Genomic DNA, 26,286 nt, shown 5'->3' on the forward strand with positions numbered 1-26,286 from the left:
TACTGTATTTACAAGATAAGCAAAAGGAAATGGTATTTGTGAGTGACTTGTGTTACTAATTATGCTGTTTCTGCAGTTTTATCCTTGAAGTTAGTTATAACACTAACTGTTCTATAATTAATATGACAGACTCTCAGGAACTTCTTTAAATATCCCCCTTTTATTCAGTTGGAAGTATGCTGGGACTATAAATTACCAGGTTTTCAAATCTGAACCAAAAGGAATGCTGCTCTTCCAGAGCTGAAGTTGCGTACTCTGGTGAAACAGGCATTGTTTTATACTTGATTAAAAAAAAAAAAAATTGTTGACTGTGCTTTTAATGTCTCTTTGTGGTCTGCCTTCAATAAAAGGCAGTGAGTCACTGTGTTGTACCAGGAGCAGCCGGAGAAGCAGATTGTGACACAAAGAATTTCAATCTGCCTTCTGATCTCTCCTCTGGAGGACTTGGTTTGTGCCAGGCACAGTATGCATCATTTAGTGTGCTAGCCATCCCTGCCATACAGCAATGTAAGCTGTGGAGCTGAAACTGAGCCCAAGCTCTTTTCTCACCTAACTGCCGGCAGAGTAAGGAGGAAGGAGGAAATTCAGTTTCTTCTCCTGCAGCTCAGGGTAGAGGCTGGCTTAGCAGAAGAGCCTTTGCCTCCATACTCCATATTCAGCTGTGGGCCTGGTGCAAGCAAGTTCTTTGAGGTCTATTTGGATTTATGAGATTTTTAATAACTACTTTCTTGCATGAATAGGCATTTTGTAAACAAATAGCATAGGTAAGTTCGTCATTGTCACTAAAGAATCTTTAAAAAAAAATTCCACTTTTGAAAATACACGGTGAAATATGCTGTTTTGTAGATATTTCTAGTTTACAGTGTATTACAAAAGCAAACTGAAAAAACCCTCTGATTTTTGCATCCATACCCCTATTAAAAGCCAGAAGCCTGCACATATTTCTACTTAATGTCACTGGTATTAGTAGCAATTTGTAAATAGTTAATGCTAGAATGAATTATTTTCTGTACATCAAAAAATAAATACCCTGTTTTCATTTTTTGTCATATAGGTCATCAAAACACAAAGGAGGTAAGTGTTATCATCCATAACAAACCTATCCTTTTAGCACAAACTTACAGATTTAGTAAAATCCTTTCAGCACATTAGAAAACTAATTGCTGAATGAATCCAGTATATTGACAGTCAGTTGCAGAAACACTTACTTATTGTGAAGTACAGAAATAAAACCGGTTAAGTGGAGAAAACTGGAACTAATTATGAAAGCTGGCTAGACACCAGAAATTGATTTTTAAAAAGCAAAATCACCCGTTCTATTTCCACTAATATTTTGCTTCACTAAAATTTTCCAGAAACAAGAACAGCTTAAACCACAACATTGTTTTATTCTAGTAATAAACCTCTTGTTTCAGTTCAGCACAGGTTTGTACTGGTGCCTTTAAGTAGATATATTAGATGTATTAGGACTAAAGCAGTCTCTGAGACCTTCATCTGAGTCCCATGTAGATCCCTACTGTTCCAGTTTAACTACTGCTAACCCTAGTACCTTCATCATGACAGTGCAATAATCAACACAGATAAAGGCTTTCCAGGACTAACACTGCACTTGAAACATCCACTTTGGATTAAACAATGTGCTAGTATGATTATAACCAGGACTTCATAGATGCAGTATAATAAAAACTAAGGCAGAAAAAAAGGAATAGTGGGTTTGAATAATATAGTAACTTGGTTTGGGATGGTTAAACTTGTTTGTATTTTCATTTTGCTGGAAATGTTTTCATATAGTTTTTATGAAGCTTACATAGCAGGTCCAGTTTCCTCATGTCTTTCCATTCAAAACTGAATTTTTCTTACAGGGCCAAGAAAGTGATGGTGAGATGTATGAAGACATAAATGACATCAGGTAGTAATTTTAAACTCTAGAACCTATTGTATCTTTGTTACTAAAAGCTTGCTAACAAAGTTATTTCACCTGGCACAAAAGAGTGATCCCACTGCAGTCCCTGCCAGGCATTGTTGCGTTCATTCATTTTGCCTAGAGAAAGTCCAGTTGATCTCAGGTTTTTTCCTACTTAGATCTGCTATGCCCTGGGCTGCAATAAAATCATGTGATTACTATGAACAAGGTAACAAAAGTCTGATTTCTGATCTAATGAACATATCTGAATCACTGCTTGGAATTATAGCCTAGGAGGAAAAGTAAGCTCAGCCCCTATTGTCCCAGATAGAGCTTTTGTTGTGGTTGTTTTTCTTGTATTCTTGATAAATGTTCTTAGAACTCATATGAAAGGCTGGATTTACAATTTACTCACGGCCTGAGTCCTCTACCATAGGTACTGAGACAGAATATGAACTCGACCTATTATTCTGCCATTTAGTCCCTTCCTTTGAGAAGTCTCTTGTCCTGCTAATGTCTAAATGTATGGGATTCACTGTAGGACAACAAAGAAAAGCTAATTCCCCTCAAATTAGTAACAGTCTAAAGTTCTTTGTTGAAGATGTAGAATGACTTTCAGCAAAAACTTATTAGTTCCCTCTGAAAACAGATAATTTTAAAATTACATAATCAAAGCAAGTAATCCTTTTTCAGTCTTCTTTTTTTTAATATAATTTAAGCATATTAGTTTAGCTAAAGTACCAAAAAAGGAAGAGGAGGGACCCACACTCAGTCATTTCCATAGCGTCTGTAAAGCACAGCTCTTCCAGTGAAACCATTGGCACCAAATGGCAGAGCTGTAGCTATAGTCCTAATTACATCCCAGGGCCTAGATCTCAGTACCATCCAGTACCTGAGGCACAGAAGGCAATGTACCCTGGTGTGATAGGTATATTTGTGATGTGGTGCAGAAGACTGACTGTAATTTATGTAGAATGCAATTAGGTTTATAACCACAGTCCAGTGGTAGCTCAGGCTCTATTTCAGGCTGCATCAACCACTGATGGCCTGAGTAAACATTTAACAGCTGCAGTCAGTGCCACAGCAACCAGACAGCTACCAGTTTCCAAACTTGATTTCTAAAATTAGCTCAGAAATGTTTAAATATGCACATAGAGCCAGTTTTTTACCTCCAGATAAACTTCTCTGGTATATTGTCCTCTTAAGGACAGCCACTTTAAATTATACTTACAATATAAGATAAAGCGGTGCTTACTGTACCTGTTGCATCCAGACTAGGGTTTGGAATCTGTAGCCTTGATGTCAGTCTTTTTCCAACTGCATATAGTTCTTTGTTAACCTTGGAAAAGGTGGCTTTAGTGAGATTTGTTTCACACTTACGTTCAATCCTGGCAATGAACTTTCAGATCATCAAGAGAAAAAGAGAAGAAGTGGGACAAGGAAGAAAAGAGAAGAATGGACCAAGAGAAGAAGGAACAAAAGGAAAGAGAAAAGAAAGAGCAGGAAATAAGGAAGAAGTTCAAAGTAAGCTTTTTGTTTTGTAATCTAACCAAAGACATGTAAGAAGCATTGTTTAGCATTGTCAAGTTCAAAATACACTTTTCAGCTAGAAACAAACCATTTGTTATGATAGGTAGTTCAAGAACCTGGATGAATTCTGAATAAAGGTTTAAGTTACCCTTTTATGTTTGGCATAGGCTGGAGTTCAGGATCTGTACTGAGGGCAAAGTCAGTTTCAGTGCTTATACTGTTTTCATTAAACTCCCTTCTCACATTCTTTTTATGTAAAAAATGTCTTAAAAACATTTCCTTTCACTTTTCTGTTTAAAAAGCATTTACATCACTAATATCTTCAAAAGTCCTTAATAAAAGTGGAAATTGGATCACATATACTTAATGGGTTTTGCTTCGCTGGAGTCAAATACAACTGTGTCCAGCCCTTAAGAGATTTCAACATTATACTACAATACATTACCCTTTCCTTGGTCTAAAGGGACCAGCTAGGGGCTACATGATGAGATGGTTCTTTCTGGTTTGTATAATCTTCATAAAGCTGGTGCCGCATGCTACCACAGTCTACAAACCTGCCAGTCATTCTCTGTTGACTAATGCCTGTTCACTGTGCTGCACTGTACTGCTTTCAGCATCGTTGTACATAGTGGGCAGCTTTGTTTTTCTTCATATTACACTCTCTGTGTACACGGTAAAACCATGATGATTCTCTCACATCATAGCCTTGGTCTGCTGTGGAGAGACTGCCATGAGCTGAGGAGCAAATACTGAAGGAAAATAGTAATAGTTAATAATAGTGGGTTAGGTGGTGTTTGGCAGGCCCCAAGTCTATTTTTCAAATCACACCACAGGAATGAAGGCATTAGTGCACAGAATGCGTGCGCACTGCAGATTGCTCTCTTGCAGCCATTAAGGTATGTTGTTATTCTTAAATGCAGACAAATACATTTTAATGTATATTTTCTTTCACATTTCTTCACTGCCTGAGCTAGTCTGTAATTGTCAAAGGCCACTAGCCTCTGCAAAATCACATATATCTTAAAGACACAGATACTAAATCCAAAATGGTTTCTTCATAACATGTACTAAAGATTTCACAAAGAGAATCCTGAATTCCAGTAGACATTGTGATCATCTCTTGTGAGTACTTGCAGGATCATTTACAGACCAGAATCGTAAACACAGGACATTATGTGGTAGGCATATTTATGTTAATGCACATTTACTCATACAATCTGTATCAGCAACAGTGTGGCAGCAGGGCCAGGGCAGTGATCACCCCCCTGTACTGGGCAGTGGTGAGGCTGCACCTGAAATCGTGGTTTGACCCCTTCACTAAAGAGACATTGAGGTGCTGGAGCAGGTCCAGAAAATGGCAAAGAGGCTGAAATGGGGGTGTTTAGTGTGGAAGCTGAGGGGATCACTTACCACTCTCTACAACTACTCTTGCCCCAAGTAACAAGTGATTGATTGTTGGTTTTTTGTTTGCTTGTGAGTTCTTTTATTTTTTTATTTTTTTAGGTCCCAGTTCAGACCACTGCTGCAGAGATTACTTAGCTCTGGTTAATCCTTACTCTTTTGCTCTTCAGAAGCTTTTACTTTTCTATCTGAAAACGGAAGCTATTTAAGACCTCACAAAACTCTACTCTTTCCTGACTTACCTAATTTACTACTGATATGTTGATTCATATTGGAAAAAATTTTCACAGAAAGGGTTGTCTAGTACTGGAACAGGCTGTCCAGGGAAGTGATGGAGTCACCATCTCTGTGGGTACTTTAAAGGGATGTAGATGTGGCACTTCAGAATGTGGTTTAGCGGTGGACCTGTCAGTGCTAGTTTAACACTTAAACTCAATGATCTTAAGGGTCTTTTCCAACCTGAAAAATTCTGTGATTCTAGGAGTAGTTCTGCTGGAGCTACATGGAGCTGCCCACTGGAATGAAATACGTGTAGATTTTGTGAACACGTAGAAGGCTCCATAGGTGGTTACTTTGTTGGGTTTAGGCTTTGTGTTTCTGTGATCTTGCCAGTCACTTCTTCAACTGCCCTACTGCTGTGCCATATCCCTATCTTTTAATCCGTGATTATTAATTTCAACTGGGTAGCTGGGGACAGGAGTCGTGCCTTTCTCTTTATTTGCCTAGACTATTTTAAATGTTAATGAAGCAAGTAATCAGTATTTTAGATTGGATATAAGGAAGAAGTTCTTTACTGTAAGGGTGATGAGGCACAAGAATGGGTTGCCCAAGGAAGTTGTGAATGCTCCATCCCTGGTGGTGTTCAAGTCCAGGTTGGACAGAGCCTTGGGTGACATGGTTTAATGTGAGGTGTCCCTGCCCATGGCAGGGGGGTTGGAACTGGATGATCTTAAGGTCCTTTCCAACCCTAACTCTTCTATGATTCTATGATTTTATTGTAATTATTTTCTCTTTTGTCTGAATGTTTCGGAAATAACATAGGTTTTCCACATCTACAATTTCTTCTGTTGCTTCTTCTCTGCAGTTAACAGGACCCATCCAAGTCCTTCATCAGGCACGAGCTTGTGCTGACCACAAGGGAGGGAAGAACGAGCTGACTGTCAAACAGGGGGATGAGATTGAAATAATTCGCCTCAATGACAACCCAGAAGGAAAGTGGCTGGGGAGGATAAATGGATGTTGTGAGTTCTGTTTCTTCCCTGAGTTCCTGAATGTTTTTACTGTAAGACAGCAAACATGTAAGCATTACACCAAGGAGTATTAAAAAATATCATAGATGTTCTTAAAATAGAAGCAGAGAATATGGAGCACTGCTCGAAGTGTTTGTCTTGTTCCTATTCCTTACTCATTTATAGATTTTACTTTGTCTGAAATCCAAGATCTGTCTCTAATAGCATAAACGTCATCAGTGGACCTATGAGCATGATAAGGAGTTTATGATCTGGCTTCTGGGTTATAGCAAAGACATTAAAAGACTGAGCCATAAAATCAATGAAAACTATTAAAGCACTTGCTTCTTTTTTAAAGAGACTAAAACGATAGTCAGTTCAGTAAGACACTTCACACCTGTAGAGCTGAACAATACCAGCTGAGTACTTTGTAGTGCTGGACGTAAAAAAATATTAAGGAACTGGAGCATGTCTTACACAAAGAGATGCTAAGAAAGCCAGGACTGTTCAGCCTGGTAAAGGGAAAGCTCAGAGGGGGATATTATAATTGTTCATAAATATCTGATGGGAAGGTATAAAGAACATGGAGCCAGGATCTTTCTATTGTCCCAAGAGAATTGATAGACACAAGAGGCATAGACTGAAACCTGTGAAATTCTGCATGAACATCAGGAAACACTTTTACTGTCAGGGTGACCAAGCAAGGGAGCAGGTTGCCAAAAGAGGTGGTAGAGCCTCCATCCATGGAGATTTCCAAAACCTGATGGGACAGAGTCCTGAGCAACCTGCTTTAGCAGATCCTGCTTGGGCAGGGAGGTTGGCCAAGATGATCTCAAGAGGCAAGTTCCAATATCAGCTTTTCTGTGCTACTTTGAAGTTTCATTAATAAGTCTTTAGCATGGATCATTTTGTACACAGCAAAACAAATGTTGGTGAGGGCTAGAAGAAGGGTATCGTCTTGAGAACGTGCAGTCAATTAATTAATACATCTTTAATTAATTTACTTTTCATAAACCAATTCTTGCATCAGCAAAAACAAGATGCACAGGGCTTCGGAGTGACAAGTGTCAATGGTACAGTCAAATTTGTTTCACCAGATGCCAGTAATGGTCTGTGAAGAAGACCAAACAACAGAGGAAAATCAGTTTTGATCATTGAAATAAGAGAAAAGTTACAGATCTGGGGAGAAACACAGTAAAAACTGGGTTTACTCAGAAATGGGGGGGGGGAGGGATTTTCCATTTTCAGGAAATGCAGAAACATTTTTTCACATTCAGAAAAATCCATTTGTGCTCCCTTCTATACAGGCAGTACACTTGTCTAAAAGTCCTCTTAACATAGACAGAGTTCCCAATCCCAGGCCAACTGCTTTGCTGTAGGTTTCTCCTGATCCATGCCACCCAGGGATATAACCAGACATTTTTTTACAAAAAACCCAGGCATAAGAGGATAGAAATACAGCTTCAGCATGTCTACCAGCGTGAAGCAAAATCAGTGCAAACAAAGTGCATCTCCCTCGTAATGCCCTGTCGGAATCTTTATGTCATGGACTGCCTAAAACACTCCATGATGCTGCAGTGATACCAAGGTTAGCTGATAAAGGGAGCTTGCCCAGTCATTCCTGGAATTTGCACAGAATATTCTTCTGCTGTACCTGAGAAACAAATAAAGGTGAAGTTAACTTGACACCAGCTGAGGACGGTTTGGGTGTAGATCTGGGACAGGTCTGAGATTTGTATTTGTGTAGACAGATGCAGACCCAAGCTGAGGCTACTTGGAATGAGACACTTCTTTGAAAGTTTTCAAAGATCATGTAGAACAATTCAACCACTGGTTCTGAACCTTCTGTTAAACACATCCCTATACCATGAGCTTCAAAACTACCTCTGCATAATCACGTTTTCATTTATTTAGATGGATACATTAAAACAACCATGGTGGAGATCGATTATGATTCTTTAAGAAGAAAGCAACAACAGTCTACCAGAGCTTCTGTGAAATGTCCAGAGAGTGACCAAGAAGTGTATGATGATGTTGGAGAGCAGGACAGTATTAGCAAGTATGTATAAGGAATGAATGAAAATGAACCAATGATTCACCCCAGTCAGCCTAAAGAGGGGAAGGTTTACAACAGGAAAGTAGACTCTTGTTACCAAAGAACAGCCATTTATATAAGAAACATGTAACAGCTATTCAGACTGACATAGTCAGAGGACCAAGGATGGATTCTGGAATCCAGCATCTATAACCGTTGATACTCAGGAGAAATCCATACTGTTGGGAGAGGACCTATAGCCTAGCAGTCCAAAAGAGAATAAAATGCAAAAAATGCAGGATTACAAATCAGATCTGACTTCAGGCTGGCATTCTTTCAGCAGCCAATATAGTTTCGTGTCTGATATTTTCCCAGGTTGCTCAGTATCAGTTTTCCTCCCTGCACATTGGTCTCATGGCATTGTAACCTAGCCAGAAGTGTTGCTTTAGTTGTTCCAGGTTTTAGGAAAAACTGAGCATTAGGTACTTCATTGCAGAAGTATCTTTGGTCAACCAATTTCACTATGGCAAACATTACAATTAACTACCTCAATGCAAGGAATTCAGAAAATTTATCGAATCCCAAAGCAAACAAGAATATTTGCACTGTTATACACTAAAATAACAGTGTAAGGAACTTGGAAGGATGAATGAATGGCTCATGAAATCCTTTAAGATGTATTTTGCCATTTTTATCTTCTCTAGTGATGAATAGCATTCTGTTCAGTTCACAAGCATGAGTTGTTGGAAGGTTTGACATACATTAGCATGTTTTGAAAGCACTGTAAGAATGTCATCCTAAAAAAAGCCTATTGATCAAATAGTATTGTTAATATTCCAAAATATTCCTAGTGACTACTAAGGCTGTTGTATTTTAGGATATCTTGGCACAAGAGTTCAACAAAATATGTAAAAGTTTGAGAAAGGCTCTGACCTAGAAATAATGCCAGCTACTGTGTAGCTACCAGGTTTTTTTAATTACGGTTGGAATACTGGGCTAATATGGAATCCTCAAAATGTTAGAAACATGGAGTTAGAGGTAAAGCATCACCCAATGAAAGCTAGTTGAGCATTAAGTTGATTTGTTTAACATTTCCTCTCCAGAAAATCCCCTTATAAGGGATTATTCTAAATGATGTGGATGCACTCTCTAGTGTTCAAATTATATTTTTATCCCCATCAAGTTTGACTTCATGAGTTCCTGAGATCCTTTCCAACATGAAATATCTTATGATCCTAAGTCCTATTTTGTACTTTAGTTTGAAGACAGCAACACGAATATAAAATATGTTCTAAATACATTAAATCGCTATAGCTGTAGACATCAATTTGCATTTCTTTGAAAATGACACTTTATTGGAAATTGCTAACAGTTGCTAACAATTACTAACAATTAGGACCAAATGTTCTGCTCATATGAAAATGCACACCTTCATTAGCTTGAAATATCTGCTTTGATTTATGCAAATAGAGAATTTGCTTCACAGTTACTTATAAAATACTGTCTTTTATATTAACTAAACACGGTACCATTAACTGTCTCTCATTCTCCTTTGATTTACTGTGAATGAAATTTTATAATACTCTTTTCTGATTTGTAAATAATTATTTCCAAGAAAAAGAACAGTATTTTTTCCTACTTTACCTGAACCTACTTAATCTTTCCTCATCTAAGAGCTAGTTTACTTAGGAATTAGATGGCACCTTTACTTTAGCATTAGTGAGAATGCAACTAGCATTTGACTGTAAGAAACTAGTGTGCATGTGGTGAAAACAGAGAGAGAAAAAAGAACTGGGACATTTAGCTGTTGCCCATATAGAACACAAAAGCATGCCTGAGCTTCCAGTGCAGAACCTGTAGTGCTCAACTGGCAATGTAGATGAGTACCAAAGCCAAATTGCTGAGAAGCGGTGGGTGATCAGGGGTTTTTCATTTTCCAAAGGATGACTGTTTTTCTCTAAAATGTCTCTCACTTGCTTTTCCAGTAACAGTGCTGGACAAAGTGGATCTGGAAGTAAGTTCTACATACAATTTTGAGGAGGAATGGTTTCTGCATACCGCTTACCTTCAAATCTGCACTTTCCAAATAAGACAGTAATTATCCATAACCATGCTAAATATTAGCTAACAGGCAACAAACAAGGAAGTATAGAGGCTAAATTCACTTTCTTTCCACATATGGGAACTTGGGTTGATAAAGATACTGTGAATCAGAAGCATGCCAGAAGATGATAAAACTAATTTCTTTTTGTGAAGGTAAATCATCCTACAAAATGGCACATACATAACTGGCAAAATATTAACACGAGCAAGAGCTTTTGTGCAGGAGAAATTTAGTTCTGAAATAGCCAGTAATACTGCCAATTAAAGCTGAATTTTGCTGACAGAGTAAATGGAACTTCAGTTTCACTGATACTCTGGAGTCCTAACTGGTATGACTGCAGCTGTTTCACACTGTCAAGAATGCACCTTCAAACAGTTTCCCCTTTGGTAGCACATGTATTTTCAGAGGATTCTCTGTTGATCACAAGAGCACAGCTCATCTTCTCAGCATAGAGTTTAGATACGAGTCATGGCAGAAGCATCCCCTGGCAGTGCTGAATGAAGTTGCTGCCAGCTAAGTACAGGTTTCAGTGATTAATCTGGCCAGAGGCTAGAACTGGACACGGAAAATGAGCTAACCCTGCACTGAAGGAGGTGGGGCTGAAAGGTCCAAAGACAAAAAAAAAAAAAAAAAAAAAAGACCAAAATGGGGAGCTTACATTGCATTTGCCTCTTTCTTTTGTGGGTGAGCACAAGATGTCAGTTGTTGAAAATGTTCATCTGACATCTTCCATCATCACTCGAGTCACACACAGAAAGGTAAAAACCATCAGTCATCATAAGGACTGGGCCAAAATTAGCCATTTAGAACTTCATGGAATACAGTGTAAATGCATTTGTTTCCAGTATTTATGCTGTTGTGATTGGCAGTAGCACATTTAAATGCTGTGAATGGCATTCCTAACTGGCATAAGTCTAAATCACTGTTTTAATAAATACTGGTTTACAAAAAGGTTCCATTTATAAGGATACTGAACAAGTTGCACACACATCTGACATACTAAAGAGGCCAGTAATGAATACCCTATTCATTAGCATTTAATATAATCCATTAATTCATGTTTGATCTGTTAAAGGTATGTTCTCACCTCCTCCTTCTGATAAAGATATTTATGATGGGATTAACGATGAAGATGCTGTGACCAGGTATGTTTTTGTATCATTTTGCTTCTTTAGCAGAGTGTTTTCATTTCAGTTTTTAGTGTTTTTAAATTAGGAATAATAATTAGCAAGTATTAGAATGATCAGGAATATATATATTGCTGGATATATATCAGTATGGGTTCATGAAGCAAAGAAAAGGGCTCTTTGGTCTTTTGGAGTGGTTTTGTCATTATTTTTGATATGTCAGCAAAAGCAGCTGCAGTCATGAAAATCCACGAATTCCCAACTAGACAGAATAGCTCTGAAATGAGATCAACAAAGTAGAATGCTAGCTTTTGGAGTAACAACATGAAAACAGTAAGCCACTAGATTAATATCCAAACCTACAAATACATCTCAATATCTACAAATGATAACATACATATTTATAGTTCAGCATTTGAGTGTTTAGCATTTAGGTAGGAGTCCTCGCTTTGTGGTATAGGCACCGTTGCCATTAATGAGAATTATGTGCATCAATGGAGAATTTAAACTGGACCTTTTAAAAAGAATGTTACATTTTACATTGTGATAATTGCATCCATACTCCAAAGGTCTGTATCACAGGATGAAGATAAGAACGGTATCTGGTCCTGGGGAATCTTGAAGAGGCTAAAAGTCAAAGATGACAAAAAGAAAAGTGTACGAGAAAAACCAACCAAAGTCAATGTGGCAGAAGATAATGGAAATTTGTTGTAAGAGTCTGCCAGGAAATCACAGTGCACATTAACTAATTAAAAAAAAATTGATCACATGCTACTAACCTGTTCTTACAGCAACCTAATGAATCATGTATGAAATTGCAGCTCAGGATGATACTTTTCTGCAAAACCACTGACCTCCTTTCTTTTCACCTCTATAATATAGCTGTTTGCTTAATAAGCTGCATTTGTTGCATAAGTCTGGTAATTAAAATTGCCTTTTTTTTTTTTTTCTGGTGAAGAGTGCCAAAATAATGCATCATCTTTGTGCCACTCTGGTGATGTAAGTTTTCTGCATCCTCAGTTTAAATGTACTTTGCTCACCAGTACAATGTATCTGAGACAAACTGGCAAACCTAGTGCCATAATCCAAATTTTAAGAATACTGTGTTCAACCGAATAATGCAAAGATTGTCTTTTACCCATCTTGCCTATAGGTTAGATAAGCAACTGCTTGTTGCTATCTTCTCTCATTCAGTTATGAATCATTTTCCTTTGATTTATTGGTAAAAATTTGTTTAGTCCACGAGTATTCCTGGTGTCAGAAGAGCTTCAAAATGTCTGGAGATTACTTGCAGCCGTTGTTGAAAGTTTTTTAAATTACTTAAATGATGCAAAAGCCTATTAATCTGATATAAATACTTAATGAGAACCTTTTTTTACAGCATGCCTCCTTCAACAAAACAGTTTGGAAAAGGTAATTAACAGCCTATTGTTCAGTCTCCATATTGATTCCCAATCTTCTTTTTTTTTTTTTTTCTTTTGTATACATTACTCTGTATTATGCTGGTCACAAAAATACATTCAAGGAAGGAAATAGGATTTCCCACTTCTTAGCCAGTTCCAGTAAACAAATTTCAAATATTGTGACTGATTTGTCTACAGACAAGGAGATACATATACACTGCAAGCTCTCTGGAAAACAATTTAATGGAATTTTTTTAAGAAGCTGAGATTTTTCTATGTGAGATTTATACTATTTTGTTTTATTTGACATTAGTATGAACAGCTAGCTTTGGAAAGAAGTACTTACTGCAAGACTTCAAAAGTAAAAAGAGATGCTTGTTGCTATTTTTATCACTTACAGTGTCTTTGTGAGAGAATCTATACTCGCAAATATCAGCTCAGCCTTGAAATGAAAAGCAAGTTCTTACAATTTTTGAGGCTTTTTCTAGAACTGAGTTCTAAACCTTTTATTTTCCACTGTGATTCTTCTTGCCATTGGTTTGATGAGTTCAACAATTGCTTCCTCTTTACAAATACGTTGAATGTGATTCAAAGTATATTCTTGGGTAAGATTTCTTTTCGCTGCTTTGGCATTGCAAGATGGTCTAAACCCTAACATGTATGTCACTTATTTGCACTGCTAAGCAGCACTGCATTGACCACAGTGCCATAGAAGTGCCTGTGTGTACGTTAAAATCAAACTCCAAAATTATACTTTGATGCAATACGGTGGGAAATGGACTCATTAAAATGAAGATTAAATGCTATTAAATTAGCCAACATGTGCTAAAACTTGCCTCAGCATCAAAAGATTAACATATCAGTGAATACCTGTTATTATTAATAAAGAGTCTTCTGAAAAGGTTAGCTGGTATATGTTTTCACAGTACATTGTGCAAAACAGAGAAGCCCCAGTTACTATAGAGAGTAAATGGTTACAGTGCCATAGATTGTAACACAATGTATTCACTTCTCAAGGATTGCATAATGATTTTCCATTCTTTTCAAACTTTTGTTTCAGATTGTGAAGACAATGATGTTTATGATGATGTAGATTCTTCAGACTTCTCTCCTCCTCTGCCTGACCTCAAGCAAAAGAAAATGGAAATCTCTCCCCTGATTAGAAATCTGTAATACACTGAAAAACATTTTCAAAGTATTTACTACAGGCACACTGCTACTAATGCGTGCTTTATTTGGCGTTGTTAAGTTTTATTCTCATGACTCTGCTGTTGACAATGGAAGTGGAATATTCCCTGCTTCCATTTCAGAGTGAAATAATAATTAGACTACAGAAAAAATAAGCATGCATTGAATTTCAACAAATTTAGTCATTGATGGACAAGAGAGAAATGAATGCATGGCCTAACAGTACTTTGCTGTAGATTTTCTGCATGTAGTTCTTTTCCTATCAGAATTTGGGGACTGATATGATAAGTACTTGATTTCAGCTGCTGCAATGTTTTAAGAGAAAAGCAGACAGTGTGCTGTTATAGGTATGAAATGCATATAGCAGTGTAAAGTTCAGCTTGAAGAACTTCTATCCCTGTATCAGGAAGTTATGGCCATCTCTGAAGCACAGATGTGTTATGAGTAGAGATGCATCTATGAAGATGACTGCAACATGTCACAGTCTGTTGTACTAACTCCGTTCAGGTGGAGCTAAAGCATGCACTACAATAATCTAGTCTGGAGGCATTAAAACAGAGATAGCTCTTTGAATTCTGTATACAAAGGAAAAGACATAGCCTTCCTAAGCTAAATCTAGGCTAGTCCACACACAGACATACATTCATTATCAGTGAAACTGTCATCTGCAACTCCTAAAGAGATCAGGAAGTATCAAAAAGTAGGGTCAGACTTTGAACTTGCATGTATGGCATCAGGAGTTAGGGCACGAAACTCTTCCATGCTCACTGGCATAAGTCAACAGTATTGGGGATGTGGAAAAACCAAATGAACTTGAAATGGATCATGCAATGCAGATCCCCTTGTGTATCAAGGTCTTCTATGGGCGCACAGAACTAACGGAGCTACTGTACAAAAGGCCACGAGGTTCCAGCTTCCTCCAGAGTGGGACGTGTTATTCAGGCTATTATCCAAAGATGTATAGGCTTCACAAAATTTGCACCTTGCCTAGAGATTCTAAAGTGATGGGTATAATCTACCTAAACTATTTTTGGTAGATTTAAAGTTCTTATTGCTCTAGCAGCTAGAAATGTCAAATAATTTTCCATATTCACTTATGTGATAGATATATTAACATCAGAACTCACTAAAAGAGAATACTAAGACAACCCCAACTTTTTATTTCTTTTGAAACCAAATCTGCATTGCATTATCTGTATTAGTTTTGCAGAGCAGCAAAAACATGTGAAACACACCTGAAGGCAAATGCATTTTCACTAAAATTATCAAAAAGTTTGTTAATATCTCAGATGTATTGTTAATTTAGTTTTTATTTGTAACCTCTTGTTTTAGTTCATCAAAATCAGCAAGGCTTGTAAAATATAAATCAGATGAAAAAGATGCACAAAAGTTTAAAAATACGGAAAGAGAAGAGAAACAGTTCAGAAAAAAGTTCAAAGTAAGTTTTGTTCACATAAAATATAAATACTAAAATATCTATATTGATTCCTCTAATTTGCATCTCTTTATTTGCCAGTAATCAATTATTTTGCCTTCAAATGTAAAGTATTAGTATTTGTAAAACTAGTTATCTGAGTATCTATAAGTACAAATGCAAGCATGGGCACATAATACACAGCCTAAACAATCTTTTGCCTTATTTTCAAAAATTAACTAATAAGTGGGAATATATTGGTCTAAGAAATGCACAATCATAAGCTTTATGTTGATCATTTTTAATCAGCATCTCTGTATTTTACTTTTGCAGTTTGAAGGTGAAATTAAAGTTATGTACTCCACCACAGCAGTCCAGGATTTGCCCGAGAGAAGATGGGGATCTAAAGACTTACAAGTTAAACCAGGGGAGTCTCTTGAAATTATAGAAAGTACAGATGATACCAAGGTCCTGTGCAGGAATGGAGAAGGAAAATGTAAGTTTTATTACAAAGCTGTAGTATAAATCAAATTATCAGAGAATGATTGAGTCAAGTTGCGTAAAAAATTTCTCTACCCTTCCACACTAAAGCAGAGTCTAGTATTTGTCCTTTTCTTTGCCTGGTGGTTGACAAGAGGCAAATTCTTGTAATTTTTATTATTTTAAGACAGGATTGTCTTAAAGCAATCAAAATTCCAACAGATACCAAATGAGAGAAAAAGTACAACGTAGTTATGTAAATCCTGCTTTGCATCAGCTGATATTAGCAGATGATTTTGTTGCTTCTGTCTTTATTTGCCAAAAAGAGCGTAGCTATAATACCCCACAGAAACTAGTAAAAGTAAAATCCTTGCTGCACCTCTGGGAAACATTTGCCCATTGATTGCAGCCAAGGGAACATCAGTAACAATATTCTTACTTTGGAAGCTTAATCTTTCCAAAAGGCTGTGTGGGAAAGTGCTTAGGAGTCTTTCCTCCATCCCCTAGCTGGTTCAAGGCATGCCTGCTTGTCTGGGGAGCTGCACAAGGTCGTCCAGTATTTCTTCGAAACCCTTGGCTGGGGCCTGCACTGGCAGAAGTTTTTTGCATTTTTGAAGAAGTTTGGACTATTTACTACTGGTTTCAATTTATTAATGCATTTCTGTTATTTTTCAAATCTCCTAATGAAAATTCACTGTGTAGGAAGACTGCATCCAAAGGAGAAGCATTTTTCTGCTCACTTTACTTTTTACCTCTGACCAATGTAGATGACTGTCCAATGCTATATACCTCTCAGACACAGTCGCTTTCCTTCTATTTTTCCCTGCTTTGTACTCATCTGTTACAATCTGGATTATAGTCTTCTTCTTGGCAGGCCTGCAGGGTGAGGGAGAATTTCTTGCATGACAACACATATGTTTTTCAAAATATGGGCTACACTAGTAGCCACATCCTGAAGTGCAGCTTTCACTGCTGCATTTTTTGAATCAAGCTAATAACAAAGTAGAAAGTAGTTCATGTCAGCTGTTTCCCTCAGTCTTCAAAGCTTTTCAAATAGTGACAAGAGTGACTGCTTTGCTATGCATAAAAGAGCAAAACAAATAAAAATATCCTCCCTGGAAACCTCTGAATAGATCTCTTGTCAATTTTCACATTCATTAGTGAAGTTTGAATCCTACTTTAGTTAAGTGCCTGATGGTTTCAGTTATTTTCTCTAGTTGCACTAGTTTCTCATATCTTAAAGATATGATTTTACCTTCTGAAAGTCAAATAGACTGAAAATCAACAATTAAAGATGTTTTTGTTAATTTATTGCACATGAATTCTTGTGCTCCAGACCCTTCACCAGCTGCGTTGCTCTTCTCTGGACCCGCTCCAGTACCTCAGTGTCTCTCTTGTAGTGAAGGGCGCAAAACTGAACACAGAATTTGAGGTGTGGCCTCACCAGTGCCCAGTAGAGGGGGATGATCACTGCCCTGGCCCTGCTGGCCACACTATTGCTGTTACAGGCCAGGATGCTGTTGGCTTTCTTGGCTGCCTGGGCACAAGCTGGATCATGTTGAGCTCTGTCAGTCAGCACCCCCATGTCCTTTTCTACTGAGCAGCTTTCCAGCCACTGTGCCACAAGCCTGTATCATTGCATGGGGTTATTGTGACCCAAATGCAGGACACAGAACTTTGCCTTGTTGAACCTCATACCACTGTTCACAGCCCATTGATCTGGCCTGTCCAGATCCCTCTGCAGAGCTTCCATATCCTCCAGCAGATCAACCCTCTCACCTATCTTGGTGTCATCTGCACATTTACTGAGGGTGCACTGGATGCCCTCATCTAGGACATCACTAAACATGTTAAACAACACTGGGCCTAACACCGAGCCCTGAAGGACACCACTAGTGACTGACTGCCAACTAGATGTGACACCATTCACCACCACTCTTCGGACTCAGCCATCCATCCAGTTTCCAACCCAGCAAAGAATCCTCCTATCCAGGCCATGAGCAGCCAGTTTCTCCAGGAGAATGCTGTGGGAGACAGTGTCAAGTGTTTTACTTAAATCCAAATACACAACGTCCACAGCCTTTCCCTCATCAACCAGGCATCACCTTACTGTAGAAGGAGATCAGGTGGCCCTTCATGAACCCATGCTGACTGGGCCTGATCCCTCTGTTTTCCTACACGTGCTTTATGACCTCACTCAGGATTATCTGCTCCATGACCTCCCCTGGCACAGAGCTCAGGCTCACAGGCCTGTAGTTTCTGGGGTTCCTTCCTGCCCTTTTTGTAGAGAGGTGTCATCTTGGCCAACCTCCAATCCCCTGGGACCTGCCCACTAGAACAGGACTGCTGATAGATGATGAGGAGTGGCTTAGCAAGCTCCTCTGCCAGCACTTTTGGGTGGAACCCATCTGGCCCCATAAACTTGTGTATGTCTAAGTGCAGCAGGAGGTTGCTAACCATTTCTTCCTGAATTATGGGCACTTGAATCAGCTCCCTGTCTCTGTCATCCAGTTCAGGGAACCGAGTATGCTGGGGATGGCTGTGTGACTATTAAAGACTGAGGCAAAGGCAGTATTAAGTACCTCAGCCTTGTCCTCATCCTCAATCACTAGGTTTCACACAGTATCCAGCAGAAGATAGAGGCTCTCTTTGGCCCTTCTTTTATTGTTAATATATTTTGAAAAAGCACTTTTTATTATCTTTGATGGCAGTGGCCAAATTTAGTTCCATCTGTGTCTTTGCCTTTCGAACTTCCTTTCTACACAGCCTAACAACATCCTTGTATTTTTCCTGGAGTGACAGTTATTCTTCCACAGGTAATAGATTCTCTTTTTTACCCTGAGTTCCAGCAATATCTTCTGTTCAGCCAGGCTGGCCTCTTCCACAGCAGTTTTATTTTTGGCATATAGGCGCTGCCACTCCTGTACCTTAAGGATTTCATTCTTGAAGAGTGTCCAGCCTTCCTGGACCTCTTTGACCTTCAGTAATGTTTCCCAAGGAATTCTGCCAACCAGTGTCATAAATAGGCTGAAGTCAGCCCTCTGGAAGTCTAAGGTAGAGATTTTGCTGACCTTCCTGATTTCTCCAAGGACCAAAAATTCAATCCGTTTGTGATTGCTTTGCCCAAGTTGGCTCCAAGTACTCACCAGTACTTCTCTGTTTGGAACAAGTCTAGCCAGGCATCCCCCCTAGTTGGCTGTCACCAGCTGTGTCAGGAAGTTATCTTCCATACTCTCCAAGAACCTCCTGGATTGTTTTTTCTCTGCTGTGTGCCACTTCCAGCAGACATCTGGTAGGGTGAGGTCCCCCACGACAACAAGGGCAAACAATCATGACACTTGTCCCAGTTGTTTGAAGAACACTTTATCTGTAGCTTCATCCTGGCTAGGTGTCCAGTCTTAAACAGAAGGTAGTGCAGATAAGTGTCAGATAAAATATGATCACATAGAATTAATGTCTTTCTAGGCAACCTTCAGGTCTAGCACAAGACAGAGGTTTAAAAGGCTTTAATGCATTACAGCTTTCACATAGCAAATTGCTAATCTACTTTATATATAGCATATTCTGGGGAAAAAACCCACCCTTACTTACATTTGAGATTTATAGCACTATCTGATATTACCTATTTTAAGGTGGAAATACACCAAGTTAAAATGAATTATGCGAATATTTCTTTATGAAGAAAAGCAGTATATAATAATTATTTATTACAATTTGCAGGACTATTGGAGATATTAGTCTTGGCAGATAATTTTTTCAATATTCCGTACAGGAATCATAGGACATTTCACATTGGCAATTCAAAGACTCTGCCAATATGACAACTTTTGGGAACAGTACTAGCTCATTGTGACTGACGCCAGTTTGCAAGGGAAGGTTTCTTCTACTAGTAAATATCTTCAAAAGTGCAATTCCAGTTAGAATAAAATTAGGGCTTAGATGTGAAAAAGGCTTAACATGAAATATGAGGTTATCTGGACATTACTGTGCATTTATATTAAAAGAAAAAAAAAAAAAAGACAGAGAGACTTAAGAGACTTTTATGTCTTGTGTATTAGAAAAGAAAAATTCCTCCAGGATCTGTAGACTGACCTGAAGGATTGCCACAAGAAATATTACCAGAAAACTGATACTTGCTATACTATATAATGGTTCTTCTAAGTACATGGAGCAGTATCGCCTCCAGGAATTAAAGGAAATTTACAAGTCAGACTAACAAATTTATTCTAAAACCTATGAATATTGTATGAACTACTAAAAACCTGACATTTTAGTATGACCACGTAAGCCTCCTAATGAATAAAAGAAGGAAATTTATATAATAATTTCAAATATAACACAAGATCATATTTCTCATTTTAGCATTGTCCTACTTTTGTATCAGTATATGTTTACCTATAAATATGTAATTACTGTTGCAGCTTTCTGTTTGCTTGCATGTTACACCAACTGACAAATATTTCTGTAGATATCTTTTACCAAAGATGCCAAGCATTTTTTTCAAGATGTTAGATATATTGAAGAATATATGCAGTTTTATCTGATTTAATTAGTAATGCAGCAGGCTAATAAAATATTTCACTAGTGAGCAGCTTTCCTAAGGTATTTCCATTATCTATATAAAAAGCTCTTATCAATATAATACAGTTAATGGTTAATTGGTGTATACATCTTGAAAGACATTTTGTCCTATATACATATTTCTGGGTTTTATTATTATAAATAATATGTGGTTATTGTTATACCACATTTTTGTGCTATAATTCATGAACTGTACTTTATTTTGTGTTAATGGCTATTATTTCACACCACTCTCATGCAACAAGGAAACTAAAATATGAGATGAAAACCTAATCTCACACAAATTGTATTACTATTTCCTCCTTTCAGCACTAAATTTGTACACAATGGAAACTACTGCAACAAAACAAGAAAAACGAGATTTTATGAATACGTGAGGTACCTGGCACAATAGTCATCTAACTGATTTTGGAGCTTCTGTAGTATTCTCATTCCCTATCTAAGGCATAGATGTATTAAACAAGCAAATAATGATTAAAACTAAAATTGGACATAGCATAACTTTCCTCAAGTATATACTTGAGTATATACAAGTATATACCTATTTTTTGTCATTATCCACCTATTATGTCTTTCTGTCTGAAACATCTAAAAGAGAAAAACTGTATTTCACTAGTGCTAGCAATAGAATAACATGAATATTTAATTAAATACTTATATATTTCAATTTTACAGATGGCTATGTTCTGAGGAGTGATTTAGTTCAGAAGTAAGTACAAAGTTATCTATTTGAAAAAATTTGTTGTAACACTCAATTTTGTTCTAAACTGTTAAATAAAAGTGAAACGTAGTTATTTTAGTATGTCATTCTAGTCCTGCAAATTAATTTCTTTTAATGGAGTTTAGATTTTTCAAGAATTAGTCACACACATCCATGTTGGAAATCTTCCAGGGCTCCATTCCTCATTGCTTAACCATAAGCTCTGGTTTAAATCATGAAAAATTACACAAATTAAACATCATTAGTACTAGAATCTATTACTGAACACTAAGTTACTGGGATTGAGTGTATTGGTTCCATTTTCAACTGTTTAACTAACATGGACCAATTTTTTTTAGGTTTAATATTATTTCAGTCTCATTGGGATTGAGCAGATTTGGCTCAGTGTTGCTCCGAATAATTGCATGGAGTTCAGCACTTAGATTCTAATTCAAAACTCTCACCAGACAAAGTCTGTCCATTTCCTTCAATGGGCTTTATATTAGACCCTTAAGCATCAAATCAGATGTCACTTTTAGAATTTAGGCCTGCAAACACTTATACACACATTTCTTATATGTATAAATAGCCTTACTGGCTTCCATGGGCCTATTCATGTATGTAAGTGACATACTGTAAAAATTCACAGACCATGTATCATTTATCAACATTACCTAAATTAATTAATTAAATAGCTGCTACTCCAAAACCATTATGGCATTGAGAAATACAGAAACAAATAAGAATTTCAAGGACATAATGATATTTTTTTGCTCATCTTTTCTAGTTTTCATTAAAAAAAAAAAATCAGTAAGCATTTAATTGTTTTATGGCAGTATCTCTGAGTTTTTTAGAATAGCTACTTAAAAGCTCAATCAAAAAAACTTTTAATGAAAAAAAGCCTGGCATGTTAGAAATATATAGAACTCTACCCTCTACTGAAAATCTTTTGACATGACCATCTTGTTCAACACAGTACTGTTACCATGAAGACTGCACTTTCCTAATTAGCTAATTAATTACTTCATAGCATGTCTGCACTATACCGGTATGCTATTTTGTATCTGCATGCAAGTAGTAATATCAACCCAAATCATTCTGTGATTCTATGGTCTGATGTCTCAATTTTTTACACACATTATTTTTCTTTTTTTAATTTACAGTGATGGAGAGATTTACGATGATATTGGTGATGGTATGTTGAACATTTCAAACAATACAATAACAGTATTCAATTACACCAAATAACTTTATTCTTGAGTTGAAGTAATATAATACTAATATTTTTTGCATTTTACTTCCATTTCAGATTGCATCTATGATAATGACTGAGGCAGAATTTTATTCAAGAGGTTCATTGAAGATCAAAATCTATTTCAGAGTTGCTAATTGGGAAAAAAAGAGAAGTCACTAAAGCCGATTACAAGTTAACTCAGTTACACTCTTACGAATGTACAATTAATATTTTTTTAGGATTTCAGGGTTCTTGCATTCCTTGCTTTGTGTGACATTTGAATTGCCATTTATCTGAGCAATCAAAATTCAGGGAATATGAGCTAAAGTTAAAGTTACCATATTCCACTTTCTTTCCACATTTATGATAGTCTATGTAAAAACACTTCTTCAATTACTTATACCCAGAGAGGCTAGTTCAGGTCTATGAAGGATACAGATGACAATAACCCCTGGGAACAGGTTTTACTTTGATTCTGGTCTATTAAACACCAGAGACTCCCACTCTGGGGAGGACAGTATCCTGAAAAGAAATGCTTCCTTTAGTGATAACATCCTGTTGTGAAAACAGGAAATCAAAAGTGGGCATCGGAGAAGACAATACATTGCTGACCTGCCATTCCAACTGCAGTAGCGTTAGCTACACTGACATGTACAGCCATGTACCATCACTGCTCAAGTTGCTTTTTCTGTGTTGTACTAATGATAGAATATAATTCTCTTAAGGTTCATTTGACCATTCTGTAAGTACTTTTTGACTAACAGTAAAATAGTAACAATGCTATCTGTCTTACATACAGCACTCTGAGATATAAACCACAGAACAGCATAGTATAGGCTATAGATTATAGTATAGCATTGCTCAAAATATATTCAGAACATTTAGGTCAAGATTTAGTTCCTATTTAGTTTGAAGATATGTTGCTGTTGCCACTATAGTAACTTAGGCACTAAAATGGACCTATAAACTGATGATAAATTGATTGGAAATAACTTAGAGGTTAAATATATGTTTTGATAATACCTTTTTCATCTAAGTACTGTATTTTAGACTTGGCTGAATGAGAGTATAGAAATGACATTTATCCCTAAGAATCATTGTGATGGTGTTCTCTGAATGAGCAAGTAGCAAACGAAAGTAAAATGAACAATGAATCATAATAATAAATATCACTTTGCACTTACATATCCAAACTCTCTGGAAATCAAAAGACAGTTACAGTGAACTCCCAGTAAAGAGGGTGAGCATGCACAGAAAATGGAATGTATACTTTTAATGTGTGATGCTTTCTCTGTAATGCAAGATAATAAAAAACCTGTAATAACCAAAGTGGCTGGATCAGTGTAAGCAACTCCTCCTGATAATCAAGGCTCCTATAATCCTCAAGGGAAGTAAAACACACTGTGCAAACCAGTGCAATGTAGCAAACCAGCAAGTTTAGCTTATAAATACAACATTTTTGGCTCTGTTGAAGTCAGTGAGTTTTGGTCTTGTCTTCAGTGGTGCTGAGATTTCATCTTACACAAGTGCCTTTTACTGACAGTTCAAAATACAGTAAATCTTGAAGGAGGTATAATGCTATGGGGATATCAAACTTAAAATTAACTGTTGAGATAATAGCCTATAAGCTGTTTTATACTGTATTTAAAATCACTTATAATGCACTGAAAATCTATATGTAAACTTGAGATTCCTGTTCTGTATTTGCTATTCAAACCAGCATCCAGGCATACAAATACCAGTTTTCTTTGTAAACATCAGCACCAGCACCCAAATTTTAAAAATTACCTTATTATACCGAGTGAAATGAACGCATTTGGTTATTTGACTATATTGCTGCTGGTGGTTTATTTATTTTTCAAGGGCATTCAAGAGGGTATCCTCATCAAAGCAGTGATACACCAAAGAACTGAGAAGGAAGGCAGACATTTAGAAATACACAACCACTTGTTAGTTTTACACAGTTAGTTGTCGCAAAAGATTCTGTTTCAAATTCTAGCATATATGCCCAGTCTTGGTTTAGTTTTAACTAATAGTAAATTTCACGTGTTGCACTAAGACCAACAAAGAAACTTCCCTTCTGAGTATAATTTATCTATCTTGTACTAAAGGACTTCAGTAGAATACAAACCTCTTTTGTACCCCTGAAAAAGAAGTGAACTTTATTCTTTGTGAGATTTTTCAGTCATATATTTTTTAATAGCTTTTAATGTTCTTAGCCTTGATGTGCTGTAGGTACTGTGTTTCCTTACTGAATGTATTGACTGAATTTGTCATACGATACATCAAATAACAAAAAGAAATAATCATAAGATTCTTTAAGCTAAAAATCTGTGTATTGTTTAAGCAGATCAAATATCAGGTGGTTGTTACAGGGTGTCTAAATGTATTTAAAAGGTACTACGCACTGAAAAATTACTGTATTGTATATTTTTTCTTTTCATTATTTTACAAACTTTGTTAACTGGATCCATTTTTTTTCTCTCTTCTGAATAAAAATGTGCTTTTTGACAAGAAATGTGGGTGCACCATTTTCTGCCAAAGTAGAACAACAGCTGAACAGTAACTTCTGAAAATTATCACTGTGTGTCTAGCAGAATGAGAACCGGCTTTATTGGCAGCATAACTACAATACGGCATTTCTTTGTCAGTAATTACTATCCAAAAAGTGAAAGCAGAAAATCTTCCAGGCAGAAAAATCTATACTTAGGCAGTTTAATAAAGTCAGTACTTTAAGGGCTTCTCACCTGTAATTTATTTTGTTATCTTTTGAAGAACATAAAGAAAAAAAAGGAAAACTGTTCTCTCTGGTTACTCTTCCCTCCCCAAACTCGGTCTGTGATCCTGGAATATTTGGCTTCTCCTGCTAAAACATTCAGCAGTGAAAACATCAAAATATTGACATAAAAATTAGACTTCAGCATGAACACCACAGCTATGGTGAAAAGAGATGTTTTCATCTGTGTTTTACCTCTATGCTGCACCAGTAAACAAGCTAAGCAAAACCAAAACTGGGAGTGCAATAAAGGCTTCTCTAATTCAGGAGCTTTAGAGCATTTCTCTGCTGTTAGCACAGGCTCTGGACTGCAGGAATGCAGCTGATCTCCTGTGCATTCCTGTGTAAGAGGTTTATATTCCTGATCCACATAATTGCAGATCCCTTGGCTACTTCTCCCACTGTAGTAACAAAACTCCTCTATGTGTGATGTTGTTGCACAATCCACCTCAGCTGTGAAGATCAGTGCTTTAGCGAGGGAAGGAAACTCAGTGGAGGAACCTAGATTCACTGTGTGTGAATTATATTACCTCTCACCACAACATTACTTCATGACAGCTATACGCATAAACATAAACATGTTTGTGCATACACGTATGTGTATCTCTGGATGTGTATATTTTCTGTCAAGTAAAACAACCTCTGAGGAAACTAATGGACCTTTAGAAGGACTTCTGTACAGCAGCTCCAGACCATGTCACATGGAAAAGCTTTTGGATGTAGCTTTTCTACAAAGTGAAGCACTTAAATCCTAGGAGGTGCAATAAATCAGTTTGTATTTGCACAGTTTCCGCTCTGTCTACTTGTGTGGATGTGTCTTTAACTGTGTGCACAGTCTATAATTACATGAGGGCTCAGTATTTTTTTCCACAGGATCCCTGCCTCATTTAGTGCATGAGCTGGATGAAAGTTAACAGAAAAGGCAGTTGTTAGCCCTGCTTATACAGTTTCTGGACACTCCTCTATTTAGTGCAAATCTTCCCAAACCCATGCTGCACCCAGAATTAGTTTCTCATGGCATTTGTCACAATGATATCTCGTATTTCCTATGCACAGTAATGGATTTATCATGAGAGAGGAAAATACTGTATCCCTGTTTTTGGTGTATGAAAGCAAGGCACAAACAGAAAACAATTTGTGGCACATACCCATTAATCCTGGATATAAAAACAAACTGCTAA

At 37.1% G+C, this 26,286-nt stretch overlaps 1 protein-coding gene across 3 annotated transcripts in view; it reads left to right on the forward strand.

Moving 5' to 3' along the window:
- The window catches only part of FYB1 (FYN binding protein 1), a 48,914-nt gene extending 24,067 nt beyond the window's left edge, over window positions 1–24,847 (forward strand). For 2 of the 3 annotated variants that reach the window (XM_061362737.1, XM_061362736.1), the window contains 13 exons: window positions 3,310–3,427; window positions 5,919–6,075; window positions 7,978–8,122; window positions 10,084–10,112; window positions 11,278–11,347; window positions 11,899–12,039; window positions 12,711–12,742; window positions 13,793–13,901; window positions 15,253–15,358; window positions 15,668–15,830; window positions 21,071–21,104; window positions 22,259–22,290; window positions 22,405–24,847. In XM_061362737.1, coding sequence (XP_061218721.1) covers window positions 3,310–3,427; window positions 5,919–6,075; window positions 7,978–8,122; window positions 10,084–10,112; window positions 11,278–11,347; window positions 11,899–12,039; window positions 12,711–12,742; window positions 13,793–13,901; window positions 15,253–15,358; window positions 15,668–15,830; window positions 21,071–21,104; window positions 22,259–22,290; window positions 22,405–22,427 — 1,159 coding nt within the window. In that variant the 3' untranslated portion in view covers window positions 22,428–24,847. The remainder of the gene's footprint in view (window positions 1–3,309; window positions 3,428–5,918; window positions 6,076–7,977; window positions 8,123–10,083; window positions 10,113–11,277; window positions 11,348–11,898; window positions 12,040–12,710; window positions 12,743–13,792; window positions 13,902–15,252; window positions 15,359–15,667; window positions 15,831–21,070; window positions 21,105–22,258; window positions 22,291–22,404) is intronic. The other variant, XM_061362739.1, reaches the window with a different exon arrangement.
- Window positions 24,848–26,286: the final 1,439 nt, after the last annotated feature.

The sequence above is a fragment of the Neopsephotus bourkii genome, unplaced genomic scaffold (genome assembly GCF_033783945.1).
Source record: "Neopsephotus bourkii isolate Nb327-2 ecotype Australia unplaced genomic scaffold, CSIRO-AGI_Nbou_v1 NB_1134, whole genome shotgun sequence".
Lineage (NCBI taxonomy): Eukaryota > Metazoa > Chordata > Aves > Psittaciformes > Psittacidae > Neopsephotus > Neopsephotus bourkii.